This window comes from Mesoplodon mirus (assembly GCF_964341445.2).
Source record: "Mesoplodon mirus genome assembly, chromosome: 9".
In the NCBI taxonomy this organism is placed as follows: domain Eukaryota; kingdom Metazoa; phylum Chordata; class Mammalia; order Artiodactyla; family Ziphiidae; genus Mesoplodon; species Mesoplodon mirus.
The window spans coordinates 29,923,853-29,943,722 of NC_138985.1; the positions used below are offsets into that span (position 1 = coordinate 29,923,853).

General features: G+C 52.4%; 1 protein-coding gene across 4 annotated transcripts in view; it reads left to right on the plus strand.

Annotated features, from left to right (window-relative positions):
* ADCY1 (adenylate cyclase 1) overlaps positions 1-19,870 on the plus strand; it is a gene marked incomplete at its 5' end in the record, with an annotated part of 122,103 nt that overhangs the window by 76,123 nt on the left and 26,110 nt on the right. For 3 of the 4 annotated variants that reach the window (XM_082632857.1, XM_082632859.1, XM_082632858.1), the window contains 6 exons: positions 6,562-6,756; positions 6,905-7,002; positions 8,213-8,297; positions 13,368-13,457; positions 13,987-14,243; positions 14,526-14,652. In XM_082632857.1, the coding sequence (XP_082488983.1) occupies positions 6,562-6,756; positions 6,905-7,002; positions 8,213-8,297; positions 13,368-13,457; positions 13,987-14,243; positions 14,526-14,652 (852 nt within the window). Of the gene's footprint in view, positions 1-6,561; positions 6,757-6,904; positions 7,003-8,212; positions 8,298-13,367; positions 13,458-13,986; positions 14,248-14,525; positions 14,653-19,870 lie in introns of those variants that run through there. The other variant, XM_082632860.1, reaches the window with a different exon arrangement.

Sequence of the window (19,870 nt, forward strand, 5' to 3'; positions counted from 1 at the left end):
CAGTCATTGCATCTGCATTCCAGCCAGCAGAAAGAAGGCAGAGCTGGCAAAAGGCATATCTCTCTCCTCTTGAGGATGCTCCCTAGCAGCACTTCTGCATATAGCTCATTGGCCAGAACTCAGCCACACAGCTGCAGCAAGCTGACAGGGGAAGGGGAGAAAGCCAGTGCGTTGGCTGAGACCAGTGCCTTTATAGAACTTGGGTTCTGTGACCAAGGGGGTATGAATGTCGGGGAGACTGCCAGCAGTCTCTGCCACACACTTGCATCTGAGACCCTGACATCGGTGGGTCCATGGAAATGTGCTGGTGTGGATTGAGACCCAGTGGCTTTCTTACTGGCAGGTATAATTCAACTCTGAAGTCGGCTTTCGTAGATGAGACCTACCTGGTTCATTAAAAACAGGAAAGTAGTAAAGCAGCGCGTCTCAATCTCAGATCCGTATCAGGGACCCTGGAGGGCCTGCGGCAGCGGAGTGCACACCCAACTAGTTCCCAGTGTCCGGAGACCACCCTGGAGACCCGTGGCTGTGAAGGACTCCAGCTCAGAGGAATGGTGCCCAGAGAGGAGAGGGGTCTGGAACACCCCGACCTCAGGGGTGCGAGATGCGCCTGAGACAGAAGCGTGTCAGGGGAAGAGAGGCAAAAAGTGCAGCTTCCATGCCCACTGCCTGACCTGCTGGGCTCCGAGCCCCGCTTCTCCACGTCCCCACGCTCAGCCCTACCAGCAACGAGAGCGGCGTTCACCTCTTCGGCCGGGTGGAGCTGACGTCTGCTGAGATTCTCCCAGGAGGCCCCTCGGCAGCCCCGCCCCATTTCCCATGAGGAGTCTGAAGTTCCTGGAGTGTCTGCTTTGCCAGGGCCTCTGTGCTGCCCTGGGGCTCTGGAGGCTTGAGAGTCTGCTCCCTGCAGCCTTTCCTGCTGACTCTGACTCCATGGCAGTAGTGGGGGAGCCCCCTGTGGCCACCACTAAGGACAGTGAGGGCCAGCTTGAGGACTTTGCTCTGGGCCAGGAGTCCTTTCTTGGAGTATGAACATTCTGGCTTCTCATAAGAGCTAATGAGGTGGCCACTATTGCTCCCATTTTACAGACCAGGAAACTGGAGCACAGAGAGGTTAAGCAGTTCACTCAAGGTTGCACAGCCCCTGGTTCTTGAGTCCCTGCACTTAAACCACTATGTTTCCCTTCAAGAAAGAGGCTCAGAGACCCAATTTCCAAGTCAAAACAAGCAACGTTTTCCCTTAACTTGATTTTGATTTGTTTTTTAAGGAAATTTACGATTGTTGTGGGAAAGAAGAGGAAAACATGACAAGAGGGAAAAATGTGTAATTCCATTGCCAAGAGGTGGCCATTCTGTCCCATTGATGGAGCCGCAGTTTAATAATCAGAAAAGTCTTCCAGGGAGGGAACTGAGTGCAGGTGGTCTCTGCATCCAGGTGCCCTGTAGGACCTGGTGAGGGAGCACATCTCTGGGTCCCAACGTCCGGCTGCCCTGAGTGCCGAGGACGACCTCGACCCTCAGAAGCCAGTCCTGCCCACACAGAATAAGCACAAAATCCTGAAACCCGGTGACTGTGACGTGACCTGCCTGTGTGTGCCTCCAGCTAACAGCCTCCTGGCTCCTCACAACAGGAGAGCTGGCTCTCAGGCTCGCAGACACAACATCAACTGGGTTTTTTTTCCCTAACGTTCACAAACGTGTCAGGTCCCAGAGGGAGAAAGAATTCACAGGAGCACAGGAGACTTGCACATTAACTCAAGGTGGACCTCACCGTTCCTTCTCGTTCCTGCTTGCAGCCCTTCCTGCCCTTGGTTTCAGGCCCTGGGGAGACAGGAGTACCTGCTGAATTGGAAATGTGACCCTCTGATTGGAAAATACACGTTCACAGGCTGGTATCTGCTTAGGGAAAAGTTTGGAGGGGTGTCCTGCAAAAGGTCAATGATTTATTTCTGAGCGGAGACTGTGTGTGACTTGGGTTTTGTTTATTTACTTAATATTTTTACGGCTTTCTGGAGGTAGAATTGACATACTACCCATCGCAAACATATAAGCTGTGGAATCAAGCAGCCTGTACAGGGAGGTTCTGGTCCTCCTCGCCCAGTTGCATTGTATGTAGCTACATTATGATACCCTAGCTAGGAAATGGGCTTTGGAGCACCGTGTGTGTGTGTGTGTGTGTGTGTGTAGTTCTGTGTCATTTCATCGCGGTGGATTCGTGTAACCATCTTCACACTGTGATACAGAACATTTCCATCACCACCAAGGTCTCGCCCCGCTCGTGGTCACACCCTCTCCCTCCTAACAGCCATCCTTAACCCTGGATCCCACTAATCTGTTCTCCGTCCCTATAACTGTCCCTTGAGAATGTTGTATAAACGGAATCACACAGTGTGTGACCCTTTGAACTTGGCCTTTTTTGTGCTCAGCTCTATGCTTGGGTCCTTCCAGGTTGTTGCTGGGATCAATAGCTCCTTCCTTTCCATGGCTGGCTGGTATGCCGGGTTGGAATGGACCACCTTTGTTTAACCACTCACCTGTTGAAGGACATTTTGGTTGTGTCCAATTTTGACTATTACAAATAAAACTACTATAAACATTCAGGTACAGATTTTTTACATGGACATAAATTTTCATTACTTTTGGATCGATGCCGAGGGGTGCCATTGATGGGTCATATTTGGTTTTGCTTTTTTTTTTTTTTTTTGCGGTACGCGGGCCTCTCACTGCTGTAGCCTCTTCCGTTGCGGAGCACAGGCTCCGGACGCGCAGGCTCCGCGGCCATGGCTCACGGGCCCAGCCGCTCCGCGGCATGTGGGATCTTCCCAGACTGGGGCACGAACCCGTGTCCCCTGCATCGACAGGCAGACTCTCAACCACTGCGCCACCAGGGAAGCCCTTGTTTAGTTTTTTTAAGAAACTGGCAAACTGTTTTCCAGAGTGACTGTACCATTTCACATTCCCATCAGCAACATTTGCATGATCCAGTTTCTCTGCATCCTTGCCAGCACTTGGTCCCGTCACCACTTTTTTTAAAGAAAATATATTATTGTTCTAATAAGTGTGCGGTGATATCTCCTTGTGATTTTATTTTGTATTTCCCTGATGGCTAATGATGTCAAACATCTTTTCAAGTGCTTATTTTATTTTTTTGTGTGTGCTATTTTGTTCTTAACAACTTTTATTACCAAAAGATGCATGTTCCCTATTAAAATTTCTAGCTGCATACTGATCTAGGAGCATTCTCTCAATGGAAAGAGTCTTTATTCTGACTTTTATCTTTCTGACATTGTAAGAAGATTTTAATATCACTGATTTATTATTCCCCTCTGCTGGCCAGTGAGCTTTTATGTTTTCAGCCAAACTATCTGTACAGCATTTCATCTACAAATCTTTACACGTGTGCAAAGATACAACAAACAAAGCACAGGGGAGAATTGTGACAGTGAATTTCCAAACGGTCCTAACAAAGCTACTTTCATGTCCCCCCAAATTTGAGGGGAGTAAGAAAAACTAAAGCACAAAGTATTAGTTATGAAATTAAACAGATACTTCATACTGTAAAATAGATACAGGCTAGCTCTGCAAGGGAATGACCTTTAATCCACTTTTAAAAAGAAATAAAAATATAAGTGTTTATGTATTTCAAGATTTAATCCCTCATATAAAATGCTATGCTTTAATATTGATCAAAAAGTGAGTGCTTATATTCTATCCATGTGTTTTTTTTTGTTTGTTTGTTTGTTTTGTGGTACGCGGGCCTCTCACCGCCGTGGCCTCTCCCGTTGTGGAGCACAGGCTCCGGACGCGCAGGCTCAGCGGCCATGGCTCACGGGCCCAGCCGCTCCACGGCATGTGGAATCTTCCCGGACCGGGGCACGAACCCGTGTCCCCCACATCGGCAGGCGGACTCTCAGCCACTGCGCCACCAGGGAAGCCCTCGATCCATGTGTTTTTTTGGCCACCCTGCCCAGCTTGTGGGATCTCAGTTCCCTGATGAAAGCCCAGAATCCTAACCACTAGGCCAGGGAACTCTTTGTATGTTCTCTTCTTTGGTGAAATGCCCCTTGTGTCTACTGTCTGCTTTCTAACTGGATTTTATATTTTCATGTTTTGCAATATGATCCATTCTGAGTTAATTCTTTTTATAAAGTGTGAGGTTTGAGTTAAGTTCATTTTTTTTGCTAATGGATCTCCAACGGCTCCAGCACTATTTGTTTAAAAGCTTTGCTTCTACCATTGAATTGCTTTTGCACTTTTGTCAAAAATCAGTTGACCATACTTGTGTGAAGCTATTTCTGGTTCTCTGTTCTGTTCCATTGATCTATGTGTCTGTCCTTCTGCCAAAACCATATTGTCTTGATTGATACAGTTATATAGTGAGTCTTAAAATCAGTAGAGCAATTCCTCTCACTTTATTCTTTTTAAGAAGAATGAGCTATTCTAATCCCTTTGCTATTCCATTTAATATTTAGAATAAGCTTGTCTATCTACAAAAAAAAAAGAATATCCTGCTAGGATTTGACAGGAATTTTGTTAAACCCATGTACTTCAGTGCGGGGAGGATTGACATTTTCACTATTTTGAGTCTTCTAATCCATGAGCATGGTATGTCTGTCCATATATTGAGATCTTCTTTTATTTCTTTCATTGGCATTTTGTAGTTTTCAGCATACAAGTTCTGTATGTGTTGTTAGATTTACACCTAGTATTTCATTTTCTCAGTGATTGTAAATGGTACAGTATTTTAGTTTTGGTCTTCACACGCTCATAGCTAGTATAAAGAAATACGATTGATTTTTTATGTTTATCTTTTATCCTATGACCTTGTGGAACTCATTTATTTGTTCTAGGATTTTTTTCCCTCCCACTGGGGTTTTCTGTGTAGACTATCATGTCTGTTTCTATCATGCCTGCAAATAGGGACAGTTTCATTTCTTTCTTTCAAATCTGTTTTCCTTTTATTTGCTTTCCTTGCCTTATGGCACTGGTTGGGGGCACTGTATTGTATTCAAGGTGAGGGTGAGCCAGAAATCTCTGCCTTACTGCAGATTGTAGAGGGAAAACCTTTTACCTTTGAGTGTGATGTTAGCTGTAGGTATTCTGTAGATGTTCTTCATCAAGTTGGGGAAGTTCCCCTCCATTCCTAGCTTTCTGATCATTTTTATCATGAGTGGATATTGAATTTTGACAAAGGATATGACCATGAGGTTTTCCATGTGGTGGTTAATATGGTGTTAATACGATGGATTGCATGGATGTTCAAATATTTAAACAGCCTTGCATATCTCGTAAAGGTCATGGTGTAGGCCTCTACTTATATATTGCTGAATCCTATTTGCTAATGTTTTGCTAAGGATTTTTGCATCAGTATTCATGAGGGATGTGACCTCAAAATTGGTTTTCCTTTTTTTAATACTGTCTTAGTCTGGTTTTGGTATCAGTATAATACTGACTTTATTATTTATTTATTTATATAAATTTATTTATTTTATTTGTATTTATTTTTGGCTGCATTGGGTCTTCATTGCTGCACGTGGGCCTTCTCTAGTTGCAGTGAGCCGGGACTACTCTTTGTTGCGGTGCGCGGGCTTCTTATTGCGGCAGCTTCTCTTGTTGCAGAGCATGGGCTCTAGGCGTGTGGGCTTCAGTAGTTGTGGCATGTGGGCTCAGTAGCTGTGGCTCGTGGGCTCTAGAGCACAGGCTCAGTAGTTGTGGCGCACAGGCACACATGTGGGATCTTCCTGGACCAGGGCTTGAACCCGTGTCCCTGGCATTGGCAGGTGGATTCTTAACCACTGTGCCACCAGGGAAGCCCCTAATACTGACTTTATAAAGTGACTTGGGAAGTGTTGACTTCTATTTTCTGGAAGAGATTGTATAGAATTGATGTTAATTCTTACTTAAATGTTTGGTAGAATTCACGGTGAAACCATCTCAGCCTGGAGATTACTTTTGCATGAATTTTTAAATTATGAATTAAATTTCTTTAGCCATTATAGGGCTTTTCTAGTTATCTTTCCTGTTGGGTGAGTTGTGGTAGTTTGTATGTTTCAAGGAGTAGGTAATTGATCTAAGTTGTCAAATTTATATGTGAACTATTGTTCAAAGTATTTCCTTATATCCTCTTGATGTTTCCAGGGTCTTTAGTAAAATTATATTTCTTTCCTAAATTTGTTAGTGTCTTTCTCTCTTTTTCTTTGTCATGCTTGCTAGATATCTGTTGATTTTATTGACATTTTCGAAGAACCAGTTTCATTGCTCAGTGCTGGGCACTGTCCACTGCACATGAGCGGGGTCCCTTAACCCTCCACATGGTGCCACCGCACAGGTACCATGTAACCCCACTTACAGACACGGGAACCCCAACACCGAGGATGAGATAACTCATCTAGGATCTCGCTGCCAGCAGGTGGCTGAGGCAAGATTGCATCTCACATCCCCAAACCTGGCCCCCCAGACTCTGCAGTGGGCGAGGACCCAGGAGGAGGGAGCATAAGAGCTCTTTTCTTTAATAAGTGGAGAATTTGACACTATCCCTTCCTTTCTTTCCATGACGGGCAGCGGAGGGCATTGAGAACAGCCTCGGAAAAACTCAGAAACCGCTCATCTTTCTCTACAAATGTTGTCCAAACCACCCCTGGGACACGCGTCAACAGGTACATCGGCCGCCTCCTGGAAGCCCGCCAGATGGAGCTGGAGATGGCGGACCTGAACTTCTTCACCCTGAAGTACAAGCAGGCTGAGCGAGAGCGAAAGGTGAGTGTGGGGGTTCTCTGGGGGGGGTTCTGGGAGTGAACGTGGGTGGCCCTTCTTGCTGTAGTTCTAGGCATCCCTGGAGCCCTTGGGAAGACCTTGGCGTCTCCAGGAAGCTGGGCGGCTGACGATCCTTTTCTGTGTCTTCTAGTATCACCAGATTCAGGACGAGTATTTCACCAGCGCCGTCATTCTGGCCCTCATCCTGGCCGCCTTATTCGGCCTTGTCTACCTTCTAATAATCCCGCAGTAAGTGCTGTTCCGGGTCCATCAGTCAGAGGAGAAGGTCACCAGGAGTTCTTTTCTTTTCAAGTTCAGGTTCGACTCCCGCGGTCACACTGCTGCGGTGCCCTGGCCTTTGGGGACGGCCTGAGCCGCACACCAGTTCTCCATTTACCAGAGGAACTAGCTGGGCACGTCTGATGGCAAATGTGTGGGACGCTCACTCGCAGATTTTAATTTTAAACGTGCTCAGTTCTCAGACACTGTATATTTTCAGTGACCCTGTCCACACCACCTGCGCCATTGACTTCATGACAGCGTCTGTGGCAGGAAACAAACAGGGCACCAAATGGGCACCCTGGTGTCTAGGTGCTTGTCATTTTCAGAAACATTAAAATGAGGAAAAGTAGGCTTTGGAAAGGAACAAAAGCATAATGATTTTTTTTTTTTTTTTTTTGCGTTACGTGGGCCTCTCACTGTTGTGGCCTCTCCCGTTGCGGAGCACAGGCACCGGACGCGCAGGCCCAGCGGCCATGGCTCACGGGCCCAGCCGCTCCGTGGCATGTGGGATCTTCCCAGACCGGGGCACGAACCCGTGTCCCCTGCATCGGCAGGCGGACTCTCAACCACTGCGCCACCAGGGAAGCCCAGCATAATGATTTTAATAACATGTAGTCATCATAAGTCAAAGTGAGTGGCAGTTTTTGTTTTTCAGCGAGAAAGACCCCAGAAAATCTCCACTTTTCTTCCAGACGTACCACTTTCTTAATAAACCTCCCGAGTGGAGCAATTCTCCTGTGAATTTCCAGAAAATACATGGAAGCCGCCCCCCCCCACCCCAGGACACTGTGGACACACAGTGGCCATCTGCACGGCCCTATATGGGGATACAGCTTTTTCTAGAAAAACCCTTCCCAGTTGAAGCCCAGTAAGAGAGTAGTGCCCAGTAGCCAAGTGTGTGCAATCCTAGCCCTTTCTGCATAGGGAAAGCGTCTCTCAGGCACTCCCAGGACTAGAGAGACCCTGGGGGGCTTAGAAGTTGGGGTGGACACAGGAAGGGCTCCTTCCCTAGAAAAGAGCCAGCGTGGGCAAGTCCCCAGAGACCGCTGCTCCTTCTGGGGGGCCAGAGACTGGGTGAAGCAGGGGAGGAAGGGTGGAGGAAGGGTGGGTTCCCAGGCATTTCTCGGGCACACTTCGCCCGGCCCAGCCTGCAGTGCCCACGTGTCTTCTTTCCTAGGAGCGTGGCCGTCCTCCTCCTGCTGGTGTTCTGCATCTGCTTCCTGGTGGCCTGTGTCCTGTATCTACACATCACCCGGGTCCAGGTATATGTGTGCTTGTGTTCTCTACCTGCTCGTTACCTAGTCCAGGTACCAGTGTGTGTGTGTCTTGCACCTGCACATCACCTGGACAGGTAGGTGCATGGCTTCTGCCTGCCCTGTTGGCAGGACAGGTGGGGTAGTGGAGGCAGTTCATCTGCTTGCCTTCTTGGCAGGCGGAAAGAGCTGTCCGCATATTGGGAGTTCATGAAGCCCGTCATGATGTGCCAGGTGCAGTTTGGAGTTCTGGGAAGGTGCCCCAAGGACACAAGGGTGGGTGATTGATAGTGACTGGATAAATGAACACAAGGTGTGATGCTGTTCTCTGCGGATGGAGCGTCCTGTGGCTTGTTGTGGGTTCCTGTCCTATCCTGCAGTGGCCACACTCTCGATGCTTCATTGGCTTTGGAGCCAGGGCTGAGTGCATGGCCCCGTGTCGCCCATGGCTCCTGGAAGAGGGCTCTGTCCTGGTCCCACACGCCTTTCTCACATCCTGAACCTTCATTTTCAAATGTCCCCTGTCCCCACTAGACCCCCACTTGTCACGTCTGACAGACCCAGGGTTATTTTTGCACAGTTGTTGAAAACAGCTACTTCTTGAGATCGGCTCTAGTTTTATTTATTTAAATTTTTTATTATTCATAGGTAACTTGTTGAGTTAAGAAAAGTGCTATTTATTCAAACCACATTCCCAGCTCTTTGATTTCATAGATGGAGTGGCGTTTGGTTTGGTAAACTGGAATTTCCCACTTCAAATAAGATTGCTTTATTCACCTAATTTCAAGTGAAAGCGTGGCAAGTGGATGCTAATTTCTTAGCCTGTCCCATTCATCCCCAGTGTTCAGAATCTGTGTACCTGGTGGACAGTTTTCCTGGAGGAGGTGGCCCTGGCTCCCCCAGCCCCTTTCTTTCCATCCATACCCCCTTCCTCACCCTCCCCCATGGGCCTGAGCATTTTTTCTAGGTGTGCGATTTTGACCCATTGCTTCAGTGGGTCAGTTCAGGGCGATGGTCAGGAAGCAGCAGGGTGCAGCGTGCCTGGTCCTGGCAGCAGGCAGCTGCAGGTCGCCCGGCCAGTGTGCGCCAGTTCAGGGGCCAGCTTACACGCTCGCACACTCCCCTTCGCAGGCCCTGCGCCGGGCTCTGAGCTCACCACGGGGCTTGTGCAGAAGACTGGGCGCCAGACGCAAGGAGGGGCCAGACGGCAGGCAGGCTCTGGCTGGGGAGGGTGGGGACAGGCAGCCGGGGCAGGGTCGTCCTGCAGAGGCCAGCACGTGCTGAGATGGGGAGACGTGAGTGGTCACGGCTGTGCATGCAGGCGGGAGGGTCCATTGCAGCTGAGCATCCCCGAGAAGGCCTGGGAGTCAACTGGGCAGAGTGCCTTCCTCTGTGACATAGAAGCGGCCACAGCCAGGGCATCCAGCCAGTGTGGCAGCTCCATTGCTAGGGGCTGCCAGCGCGAGGGCCTCAGTGTCTCCGTCCGTGAAAGGGACGGGAACTGGAGCTGATATTCATGATGTACTGGGAGCAGGGCCTGGCACACATTCTTCCCGTATTTCAGCCTCACTTTTCTATCCGCTGTCCCAGTCAACCCTTCGTGGCCCCCTGCGCGAAGGCAGAGGGTACCGCTCAGGAGGTGGGGTTCCTGCCTTGGGTTTCCTCCCCACCCTACGGCCCTGGCAGGGCTGGCCTCCGGGGAGGAAGAGTGCCCCGCCCACCCGGCCCCCGGCCCCTGGCCTGGCCCACCCTAGACCCCGTGAGCCGCCTGCAGTGGGTGGGGAAGGCAGGGAGGAGGTCTGCAGTGGTGGTGAGATTCCGCTTACACTAGACGTCGTCGATGAATGGACAGTGACTGGGAAGTTAGAAAACCTGTAGGTTTTCCCTCCTTGGGGAGGGAGACGGAGCCTCAGCAGAGGACAGTGACCCTCCGGGGACAAACTCGAGGGCTCTGCTAGCCCCTGAGAGTGCCCCGCCATCCCCACCTGTTTCCCACCCAGTCCTGGTCCCCGTGACCCATCCTTTTCTACCTCAGCCCCAGTGGCTTCTGCAGTGCATCTGTGTGGGATTGAGTTCATGTATTTAGCATAGGGTAAGTCATATTTTTTAAACTTCAAATTGCAACTCTCTGGGGGGCTGTGAAATTGGGGGTTTTTTGCTTGTTTTTATGTGTGTTTTTTTTTGTTTTTTTTTGTTTTTGTGAGGTGTGAACAAAAGGAATGGAATAGGAATGAATGAAAATGCCATCACATCAACTGTAGTCAGGGTTTCCCGGAAGTTTGCTTCAGTTGTGTGTACCTGTGTGCCGTAGTGTAAAACGCAGTTCTTACTACACTTGGTCTTAGCCAAAGGCTGATGCCAGGTTTGATGCCTGATCAGAAGCCTCTGAAGCCCCCACCCCCCATGGGAGCACGTGGTCTCTGGAGCCAGGCCACGCCCTGTGCTTCTCGGGGCCCTCAACACGCATGGGCGGAGAATAAGCCCAGAGCGCAGAGGCAGGGCCGAGTGGAGAAGGCTGTGGTTGTGTAGTTGTCGCCTTTGCCTAGGTTGTTTAGACTCTGCAGCCACGCGGCTCCGGCAGAGTGTCGCCCGCATTAGGACTGACCTTCCACGGTGCCGGGCGGTCACCCCTCCTTTCGCCGGCCATCTGGTGCGGCTGTGGTTTCTTCCGTGTGTTGCGCCCTGGCCACAGCACGCTCCATGGCTCCTCTTCTCTGCAGAGCACAGGGCAGGGTCTTGCTCTGCATCCCCTTGCCTCGCGGCCTTGTCACACCGTTGGGGTCCTTTGTGAAATTCAGCTCAGGCTGTGAATCCTGCTCTGGCCGTGGAGTCCCGGGTGCTCAGCCTGGCCATTGCTGCAGAGTCTCTTCGTGAGACAGTGACAGCGTGCTCTGAGGATGTGGCAACAACAGACAGCCCCCTGGGTCACCTTTGACTAATTGTGGGTCACGTTCTGGGGGAATTTTCCATTGTTTATGTCAGATCAGCTACCTTTTTTCTGTATTATGACAAACTATTTTTCATGCTGTTTTTTAGGTCTGTGGAGATATGTGTGTGTGTGTGTGTGTGTGTGTGTGTGTGTATGTGCGTGCCTGTATATTTGTTTTTTTGCTCAAGAACTGATAAGTTGACCCAAATTAACTGTAAAAAAGGCAGCCTGGGGCTTCCCTGGTGGCGCAGTGGCTGAGAGTCCGCCTGCTGATGCAGGGGACGCGGGTTCGTGCCCCGGTCCGGGAAGATCCCACATGCCGCGGAGCGGCTGGGCCCATGAGCCATGGCCACTGAGCCTGTACATCCGGAGCCTGTGCTCCGCAACGGGAGAAGCCACAACAGTGAGAGGCCCGCGTACCGCAAAAAAAAAAAAAAAAAAGGCTGCCATCAGTCTTAAAATGAACAGACAGCCTTTCTTATCATGCCTGCGTTCCTACCCCTCTAGTTGCTCCCAGCAAACAAGCCCCAACTCCACGTGGGTCCTTGTGATTGTCATTGTTAATTTCCAAAGAGGTATTTTAACTCGTGTATTCAGTCAAACACGTTTGTAGGATCAGGCATTTAGCACGGAGTGAAGAGGGTCTCAGTCCCCCGAGGCTGGCAGTCACAGCTCTGCACCATTGTGTGATCCAGGGACGGCCTTAAACAATGTTATTTTGCAGGTAACGGAAGAGCCAGCTCAAAGGGTCTTAAATGATAAAGGGAATTTATTGCCCTATATATTCAGAAAATTCAGGTGGAGGGAGAGAAGGAGGGGAGGAGGGTGGGCCCAGGGCTGGTTTTATCCAGCGACTCCATGCAACTACCTGAGACCAGTTTCTCTCTGGGTCTTCTAACCGCCCCTCTGTGCCGGCTCAGCCCGAGGCTGCTCTTCCTTGGGTGGCCCAAAGGCATCAGCAACCCAGCTGTACATCCACGCCCACCCTCCAGGCCCAGAGGGGGACACACTGTGCGCAGGGCTTTCCCAGCCTTGGCCAGTGGCCCTCCAGTCATCACCTCCCGAGAGACTTTTGTCCTGTTTCCACCTCTCCCGCAGTACCAGGGGCCAGGCCCTGCTCCCGGTGGCGCCCTGGGGGCTCCTGAAGGCCACCCGGCCAGAAGCAGTGTCTTCAGGGTTTGCTGAGTAAAAGAGTGAGCAGCCCGTGCTTCTTGGGGCTGGGGGCGGGGGCCCCCCGGCGCATCCACGGCCTTGCCCAGGGCTCAGTGGGAGAGAAGACTGGGAGGGGAGTGACTCAGGTACTAAGGCAGCAGGGCTAACACCACCGCAGAACAGCTATTCTGTGTGAGGACCTCAGAGGAGATCCGTGTTTCAAGGAAAATACAACAGTATTGGAGCCTAGAACTGGGACCCAGATCTGTATCCACCACTGTGTGAGCTGGAGCCGCCCACTCTGTGTCCTGGGCTGTAGAATGAGTGGTGTCTGGGCTGCATTTCCTCACCGGTAGAGCAGGGTCGGTAATGATCCCGACTTCATAGCGGGGAGGATAGAGGGATAACCATGTAGATGGTCCCGGGCTCCCTGGCTGGTCGGTGTTTTCTGTAATCTCCCTGTGGTCTCTATTTTTGTTTTCGTTTCTAATTTCAGAAGTGTGAGTCTAAGGAGAACTTTTTCTATTCATGAAATCATTTTTTGAATATTGCAAAATGTGTTTATTAAATGGACTTAAAATAAGGCTTCTAATAACTTGACAAAAATTTTATAAAGCCTGTGTGAAGAAAATGATAAAACTTAATTAAAGCATATAAGACACAAATAAATGGAAAGTCTTACCATTTCTGAGATAGAAGGATGCCATATTCTGAAAATGTCAAGGTAATCTGTTCAGTGATTTTCAGTGCCACTCAGCGTCACAGCATCTTTTTAATTTAAAGACTTCAGTTTTCGTCTTTTTTAGTTTTGGCAGCTTTTTCACCTGGGAGATTACTTATATGAAAACAGCCAAGAAATGTGTGTGAAGGATGAATAGTTGGTGAGACTCTAGCTGCGTACAGGCGGCTCTGGACATTCTGTACTGTGGTTTATTTACTGTGAACACGATCGACTTTGTAATAAGAGGCCGTTTTTTAAATAGCATTTTGTTGTTCAGTGTTTTCCAGGGTGCCTGACCATCCAGATCCGCACCGTCCTGTGTATCTTCATCGTGGTCTTAATCTACTCTGTGGCCCAAGGCTGTGTGGTGAGTGTCTCTGCTGAGCACAGGGCTGGGCGTGGTGAGAGCCGCCAGGTGCAGGTACATGGGGGGCCCTGCGGGGACCACCCTGGAGGGCCTGGCCCTGGGCTGGGGAGGGAAACAAGGGGATCAGAGATGGGCCTGGGGGTGCCCAAGGAAGCGGGGTGGGGGAAGGGGACATCACCCAGTGCAGGACATGCGATCCTCCTGGGAATGGAGCCCCGGCCTTCACAGTGCGCAGGGGATGAAGCTTGGGCGGAGAAAGAGGAAGGAGGGGGTGGGGGGAGGGACAGGATGGAGCTGAGTGGTTTGGGAGGATGTAGGGGTCTCATGCCCCCAGGCCCTGGGGAGCCTGCCCCCTCTTGGGTAGTCAGGAACCTAGAAGGGCCGGGAGCAGGCAGAAGTTTCTGAGGCCTGGCTGATGGCGCTGGGGGAGCGGGTCGGAGCGGGAGGCCGTAGGGGGCTGGGAGCAGGGCGCGTGAGTGTCCTGAGTGGGGCTCCTCCCACGCTCCTGGGTCCTCTGTCCCCCCTCCAGGTGGGCTGCCTGCCTTGGACCTGGAGCTCCAGTCCCAACGGGTCCCTGGTGGTCCTTTCGTCTGGGCGCCGGGACCGCGTGCTGCCCGCTGCGCCCTGCGAGTCTGCGCCCCACGCCCTGCTGTGTGGCCTCGTGGGCACCCTCCCGCTGGCTGTATTCCTGCGGGTCTCCTCCTTGCCAAAAATGATCCTGCTTGCCGTGCTTACCACCTCCTACATCCTCGTCCTGGAGCTCGGCGGGTACACGAAGGCCGTGGGGTAGGTACGCTGTTCCCGCTAGAGCCGGTGGCCAGGCATCGCCTGTGTCCCCGCGAGGGGCCCTGTATTCCAATTTGCTGAACAGAAGCTCGCCGGTGCCAGGGCTTCTCCCTTTCTTCACTTGGATCCACGTTCCAGCCAGTCCTCGGGTTTCCCCAGGGATGTGGTTCTCCACCCGGGTCAGTCCCGGGCGCCGCTGGGGGTGTCGCGTTTGAGGGGCCCCTGGGGACTGGCCTTGCATTTTGGACACTGACGTGGGTTTCCTTCCTTTTCTTCCCCAAGGGGTGACGCCGTCTCAGGCCGCAGCTTTGAGCCGATCGTGGCCATCCTCCTGTTCTCGTGCACGCTGGCCCTGCACGCCCGGCAGGTGGACGTCAAGCTGCGGCTGGACTACCTGTGGGCCGCACAGGTAAGAGGAATCCCTCTGCTTCCTTGGGGTGGGGGGGGCAGGGGGCCCTTGGGAGAGGTGTCAGGTGGGGGCTCCTGGCTGGACGCCGGCGGCTCTGTGGATGGCAGCATTGGGACCAAGGAGCAGGAAGGCAGGAAGGCAGGCAGGCAGGGGGCAGTCTGACGAGCCCTGTGTGACGATCAGAGTTTGGCTGCTTTGCCAGCAGTGAACAAAGGCGTGCTGGCAGAGGGGTGACGGCACAGAGGGGCTCAGCCCCCGCTGGCCGGACGTGACAACAGGTCTCCTCAGGGTTGTGGAAAATTCCTGAAGATGCCGAATCTGGAGTGGCCCGCTCCAGATTTAGGTCTGTGGTTGGGGTCCAGGACCTGATGTTTTTACAGTGCATGCTGGGGAATTCTGAAATGAGAGGGAGAGAGACGGAGGAGTAGCAGACCTGTGAGCTGTCCTGGGCCCTGAGCCCTGGTGTCAGGCGATGACCCCCAGAGTTCAGCCTGCTCAGCTGCCTGGGAGCCAGAGCACAGGTGCACTGGGCATACCCAGGGCCACTTCTGGGCCCAGCCCAGGTCACGCGTGGTGTGGTGTGTCTCTGAGCCCCCTCACCCACTCCCTGTCCCCTTGTCACCTGCTCTGTGTCCCCGACTCGGGGAACCAAGGCCTTCCAGCTTTCTGGTCCAGAGGTCAGACTCCATCTGTGTAACTTGCACACTTCTTGGCTCTGGACACATTGCTTCCCCTTGGTTTCCTTGTCTAAAAGTGGAGAGGCGGGTGTGCAGTAGAACAGAGGCTGCAGGAGAGTCTTCTCATTCTGACACATGAAGAAGCAGCCCTTGGCTGTCTGAGGGAGCTCATTCTGTTCGGTCCTCACAGCAGCCCTGTCCGGGAGGTGGGATTACAGATGGGGCTCAGACACAGATGTGACGTGCCCAGGGCCAGGGCTGGAACGACTGGAGGTCCCAACAGGTCTGTGGTGGGTGGGAGCGTCTGCATACCAGGGACCCTGTGTGCAGCCAGGGTCCCAGCCCAGAGCCATGTGGCTCTGAGCCAGGTGTCTGGGCACACCCCACCATCACCCCACACTCTCCCCGCAGCAGGACAGGTTCAGACACGCCTGCTGGGGGGCCCAGGCTCCTCTTTTTCTGCCTGCCCACATCCTTGCTTCAGGAAGACGGATGACGCCTGTCTGTGTCCTGCAGTGGAATAGGCAGGAGGTCAGTGGCTGAGGCGCCCCCCCTGGTCAGCTGTGTCAGGTGGGCAGGAGGTGGGCCTAGAGTTAAGTGGTCCTCCTCGGGGATCCCACAACTCCACTTGGCGTCCCTGGTCCGCAGTAGAATGGAGTGAGGACCCTAATCCCGTGTGGGAGTGTATCGGTTGGGTTCTGCAGAGAGGAGGGTTATTCCCGGCATTGGCCTGCGAGGTTACGGAGGCTGAGAAGTCCCGCCCTCGGCCACCTGCCGTGAGAGAACAGGAGTGCTGGGGTGTATGTAGTCCAGTCCGAGTCCCAAGGTCAGAAACCAGGAGTGCTGATGTCCGAGGGAGGGGGAAAATGGATGCCCCAGCTCAGGCTGAGAGCCGAGTGCCCCTCCTCTGCCAGTTTCTTCTCTTCAGGCCCCAGGGGATTGGATGACGCCCACCCACATTGGAGCCGGCGAACTCTTCCCGCAGCCCAGCTATTCAGAGCTAATCTTTCCTTCAGACACACTCAGAAGAGATGCTCACCAGCCGTCTGGGCATCCTGTGGCCCCGTCAGGTTGACACATGCAATTAGCCATCACAGTGAGGAGTGATCACAGTTCCCTTCCCAGCAGGCTTGGCGCACCGTAGGTGCAGACACCGTGTTACGTCTGACAGGCTGTAGGCCCCACTGGGCTCTCTCCGGAGCCACTGCTGGGTGTTCTCCCTGTGGGAAGGAGGGGCAGGGAGGGGGGATGGGAGGGCTGGCTGTGATGGGGGCGGAAGGCAGTGACCACTCCAGTGGAAACTGCTGTTCACCCTCTAGTTTAATTAACCTGGAAAAGACAGATGCTACTTAAACAGGTTGCTGTCTGACACCAGGGCAGGTTGTATTCAAGATCATGAGGAATTATTCCATTACTCTGGGTAAATAAAAGAAAGAAAATGTGCATGTGTGTGTGTGTGTGTGTATCTGTCTGTGCACACACAGATATGCTAGGTGAAAAGCATGGCTTATTTATTCCTTTTTATACAGCAGCTTCACTGAGGTGTAATTCACATCCCACGTGGTTCACGCACCCATATAAAGTATTCAGTTCAGTGGTTTTCAGTATATTCACAGCATTGTGCAACCAACACCACAGTCAGTTTTAGTACATTTTTATGCTGTCCAAGGAACCCCCATAACCATTAGCGGTCGCTCCCCATTTCTAGCCACCCCCCAGCCCTGAGCCACCACTCATCTACTTTCTGTCCCTGTGGATTTGCCTGTTTCTTTATTCTTCAGCCTGTACTCTTAAGTCAGTGCCTGTTCTGGACACACTGACTCCCTGTGTGCGGCCAGTGAGAGCCCTGAGCCAGCCCTTGCTGGGACAGACCCCTGATTCGCAGGGGCCTGTGGCCCAGCCCTGTCTTCACTCCATACCTGGATTCCAGGTGAGCAGGAGGCCGCTGAGATCTGAGCCCCTCGGCTCCCTCTCCACAGGCAGGGACCCCTCAGGTGGGCTCTCTGGAGAGCACTGGCCCCAGTTCCTGTGCAGCTTGGGCAGGGCCCCTGGTGAGGGCATAAGGGTGGGAATCCACCTGATTTTGTCTCACCCCCCTCCTCGGGGGGCTCAGGCTGCCGCCTTCACCTGTGCCAGATCCAGGCCGCAGCCCCACCGACATGTGCACACGATGCCCAGCCAGGCTTCTGGGAAGAGCCTGGGCTTCTCTGGGCCTCTTGGACGCTTGAGACTCAGCCATGGGAGGGTGAGGGGCTGGTGTTGAGGAAAGGGCACAAGGTGTGTGCCAGGAGGGGGAACTTCACAGAGACCCCAGGGGGAAAGGGTGGCCGGGAGACCATTGAGGGGTCAGAGCCCCCCCTTCTCTGTGGGCAGGGCTGACCGCTGGCCCCAAAGCCAGGGTGACAGGATCCCATCCCTGTCTCTGGAAGGTGGCCTGGTGATGGAGTGTGATGGAGCAGGGGGAGGCACCCCGGGGTGGGAACCCCACAGTCACAGGGGCCACCAGGGGGCAACTTGGAAGTGGCCCTGTAGAGCTTGGGCATGGTTTGCCATCAGGCGAGGGGGTTGCGGTAGAGGTGGGTGTGGTCTCAGGCACGTATCACTCAGTCTGGGCAGAGGGCAGAGGGCACGCTCCAGACCAATGAGGTCAAGAGAGCTAATGGCACCTGGGCCATCTGAAAGGTGGGGCAGGGATAGGACAAGCCCAGGCTGGTGCAGTGCCCAGGGCACCACAGTGGAGGGTCCCCATCCCAGACCACAGTGGAAGGGGTCCTCGGAACCTGGGACAATTTGGGCCACCAGACAGGATTCACGACCTTCAGCCAAGGGACACAGCCAGCCCACAGTGACCATGCTGGGAGCGACCCAGCCACGCTTTCCTGCCTCCCTCCCAGCCCCTGCGGATGTTCCCACTGGCCGAGCCCAACCAGAAGCCAGCGGCAAGGGGGCCTGTAGGTAGAGCCCTCTGGGTGGGTCCTGGGTCAGCACAGATGCCCGGGGAAGAGGCCAGCGCACACCATTCCTGGAAAGGGGATCTGGCTGCTGCAGTTTGCCAAAGCCGTGCCAGGTAAGGGAGGACAGCCTCTTTGTGGTGGGCTGTGCCACTGAACTTGGTCTTGTCCGGCTCTGGCTGGGTATCCAGGGTGACCAGGCTGGCTGGTCCCCGAGATGTGTCTCCTCACCGTCAGCTGGGCCCTCTGGTTTAAGATCTTTCAGTTATGAGTAGCTACTCAGAGCTAGAGAAGAACGGGCTTAGGATGAGCCAGGAAGAGCTGGACCGGCTTGGGGGTGCGGGAGATGGGGTTTCCCACTCGTTGACTGGGTGCCCATTCTGGACCTCACACTCAGAGAGTGGGATTGAGGCCCTGGCTGTTGGCTCCCCCAGCCGGGGACCCCTTCCCCCAGGCAGGCAGGCAGGCAGTTTCTCTCATCTGGATTGGCAAGAGCTGTTCTTGGCATTGGTGTTCCCTTAAATGTTATTAAGTCCAGTGGTTGACCCTGTCCTGGGGTCCTCTGCCAGCGATACCCCTTGCACACCCGGCCCCACAGTGAAGAGCGCTTTCCAGGGAGTCTGGTGCAGGAGAGAACCTCTGTGTCCTGGGGGAAGGGTTGCCTACATATTTTTCTAACGATGTGTAACAAGAAATGCCTCGCTTTCCTGTAAGCACAGCAAAACAAGGAAATTTCTAGACTTTGCCCATTTGCCCTCTGGATATTTAAGCATGTCATGCAGAGGCACATCAGAGGGCCTCAAACTGTTGCAAAATTGCCAGACCAAAGACTCACTGGGTTAATTATTTATTGAGACCCAGCTGGTTCTATAAACCTAAATAAACAGATGGGCTTTTCCTTCCTGATGACTTCCTCAACCTCTTAATCTGTAACTATTGGAATGCCTTTGCTCCAGTGATTTTTTTCTTTGAACTCAGTAGATTATCATGATGACACTGATAATTTTGATTATGATAAAAATTTCTCTCTCTACAATGAATGCCTGTTCCGAGGGTAATTCCCACTTGTGCAGCTGCCATTCTCAGCACTCGGTGGTGGGGTCAGGGGAGCTCAGACACGGAGTTCCCAGTGGCTGGGCTGAGCTGAAGCCTCTGCTGCACCTCCTTCTCCAGTCACTTCCCAGGCCTCCTTTCTCCACACGTGTGACAGGCCCACGGCCTGACCTGGCCCCCAAGTTGGTGACATTAGCCTATAAAGATAATACCTGATAGAGTCTTGGAGATTTTGGAGGAGTTAGCCAGGGAGAGGTTCTGTCGCTGTTGAATGGTGTTTTATATATGTCAGTTAAGTCAGGTTCTGATTTCCTCTCTAGTCATTCTATCAAGTTTTGAGAGAATGGTGTTGGCACTTCTAACTACAACTGTGGATAGAACTTGTTGCTGTTCTATCAGTTTTTGTTTTATGTATTTTGATGATCTGTTATTAGGTGCATAAATATTTAAGATTATGTCCTCTTGATAAATTGAAACCGTTTTCCTCTGATCAAAAAAAAGACACTCTTGTATACCCATGAGCTAAAACCAAAAACT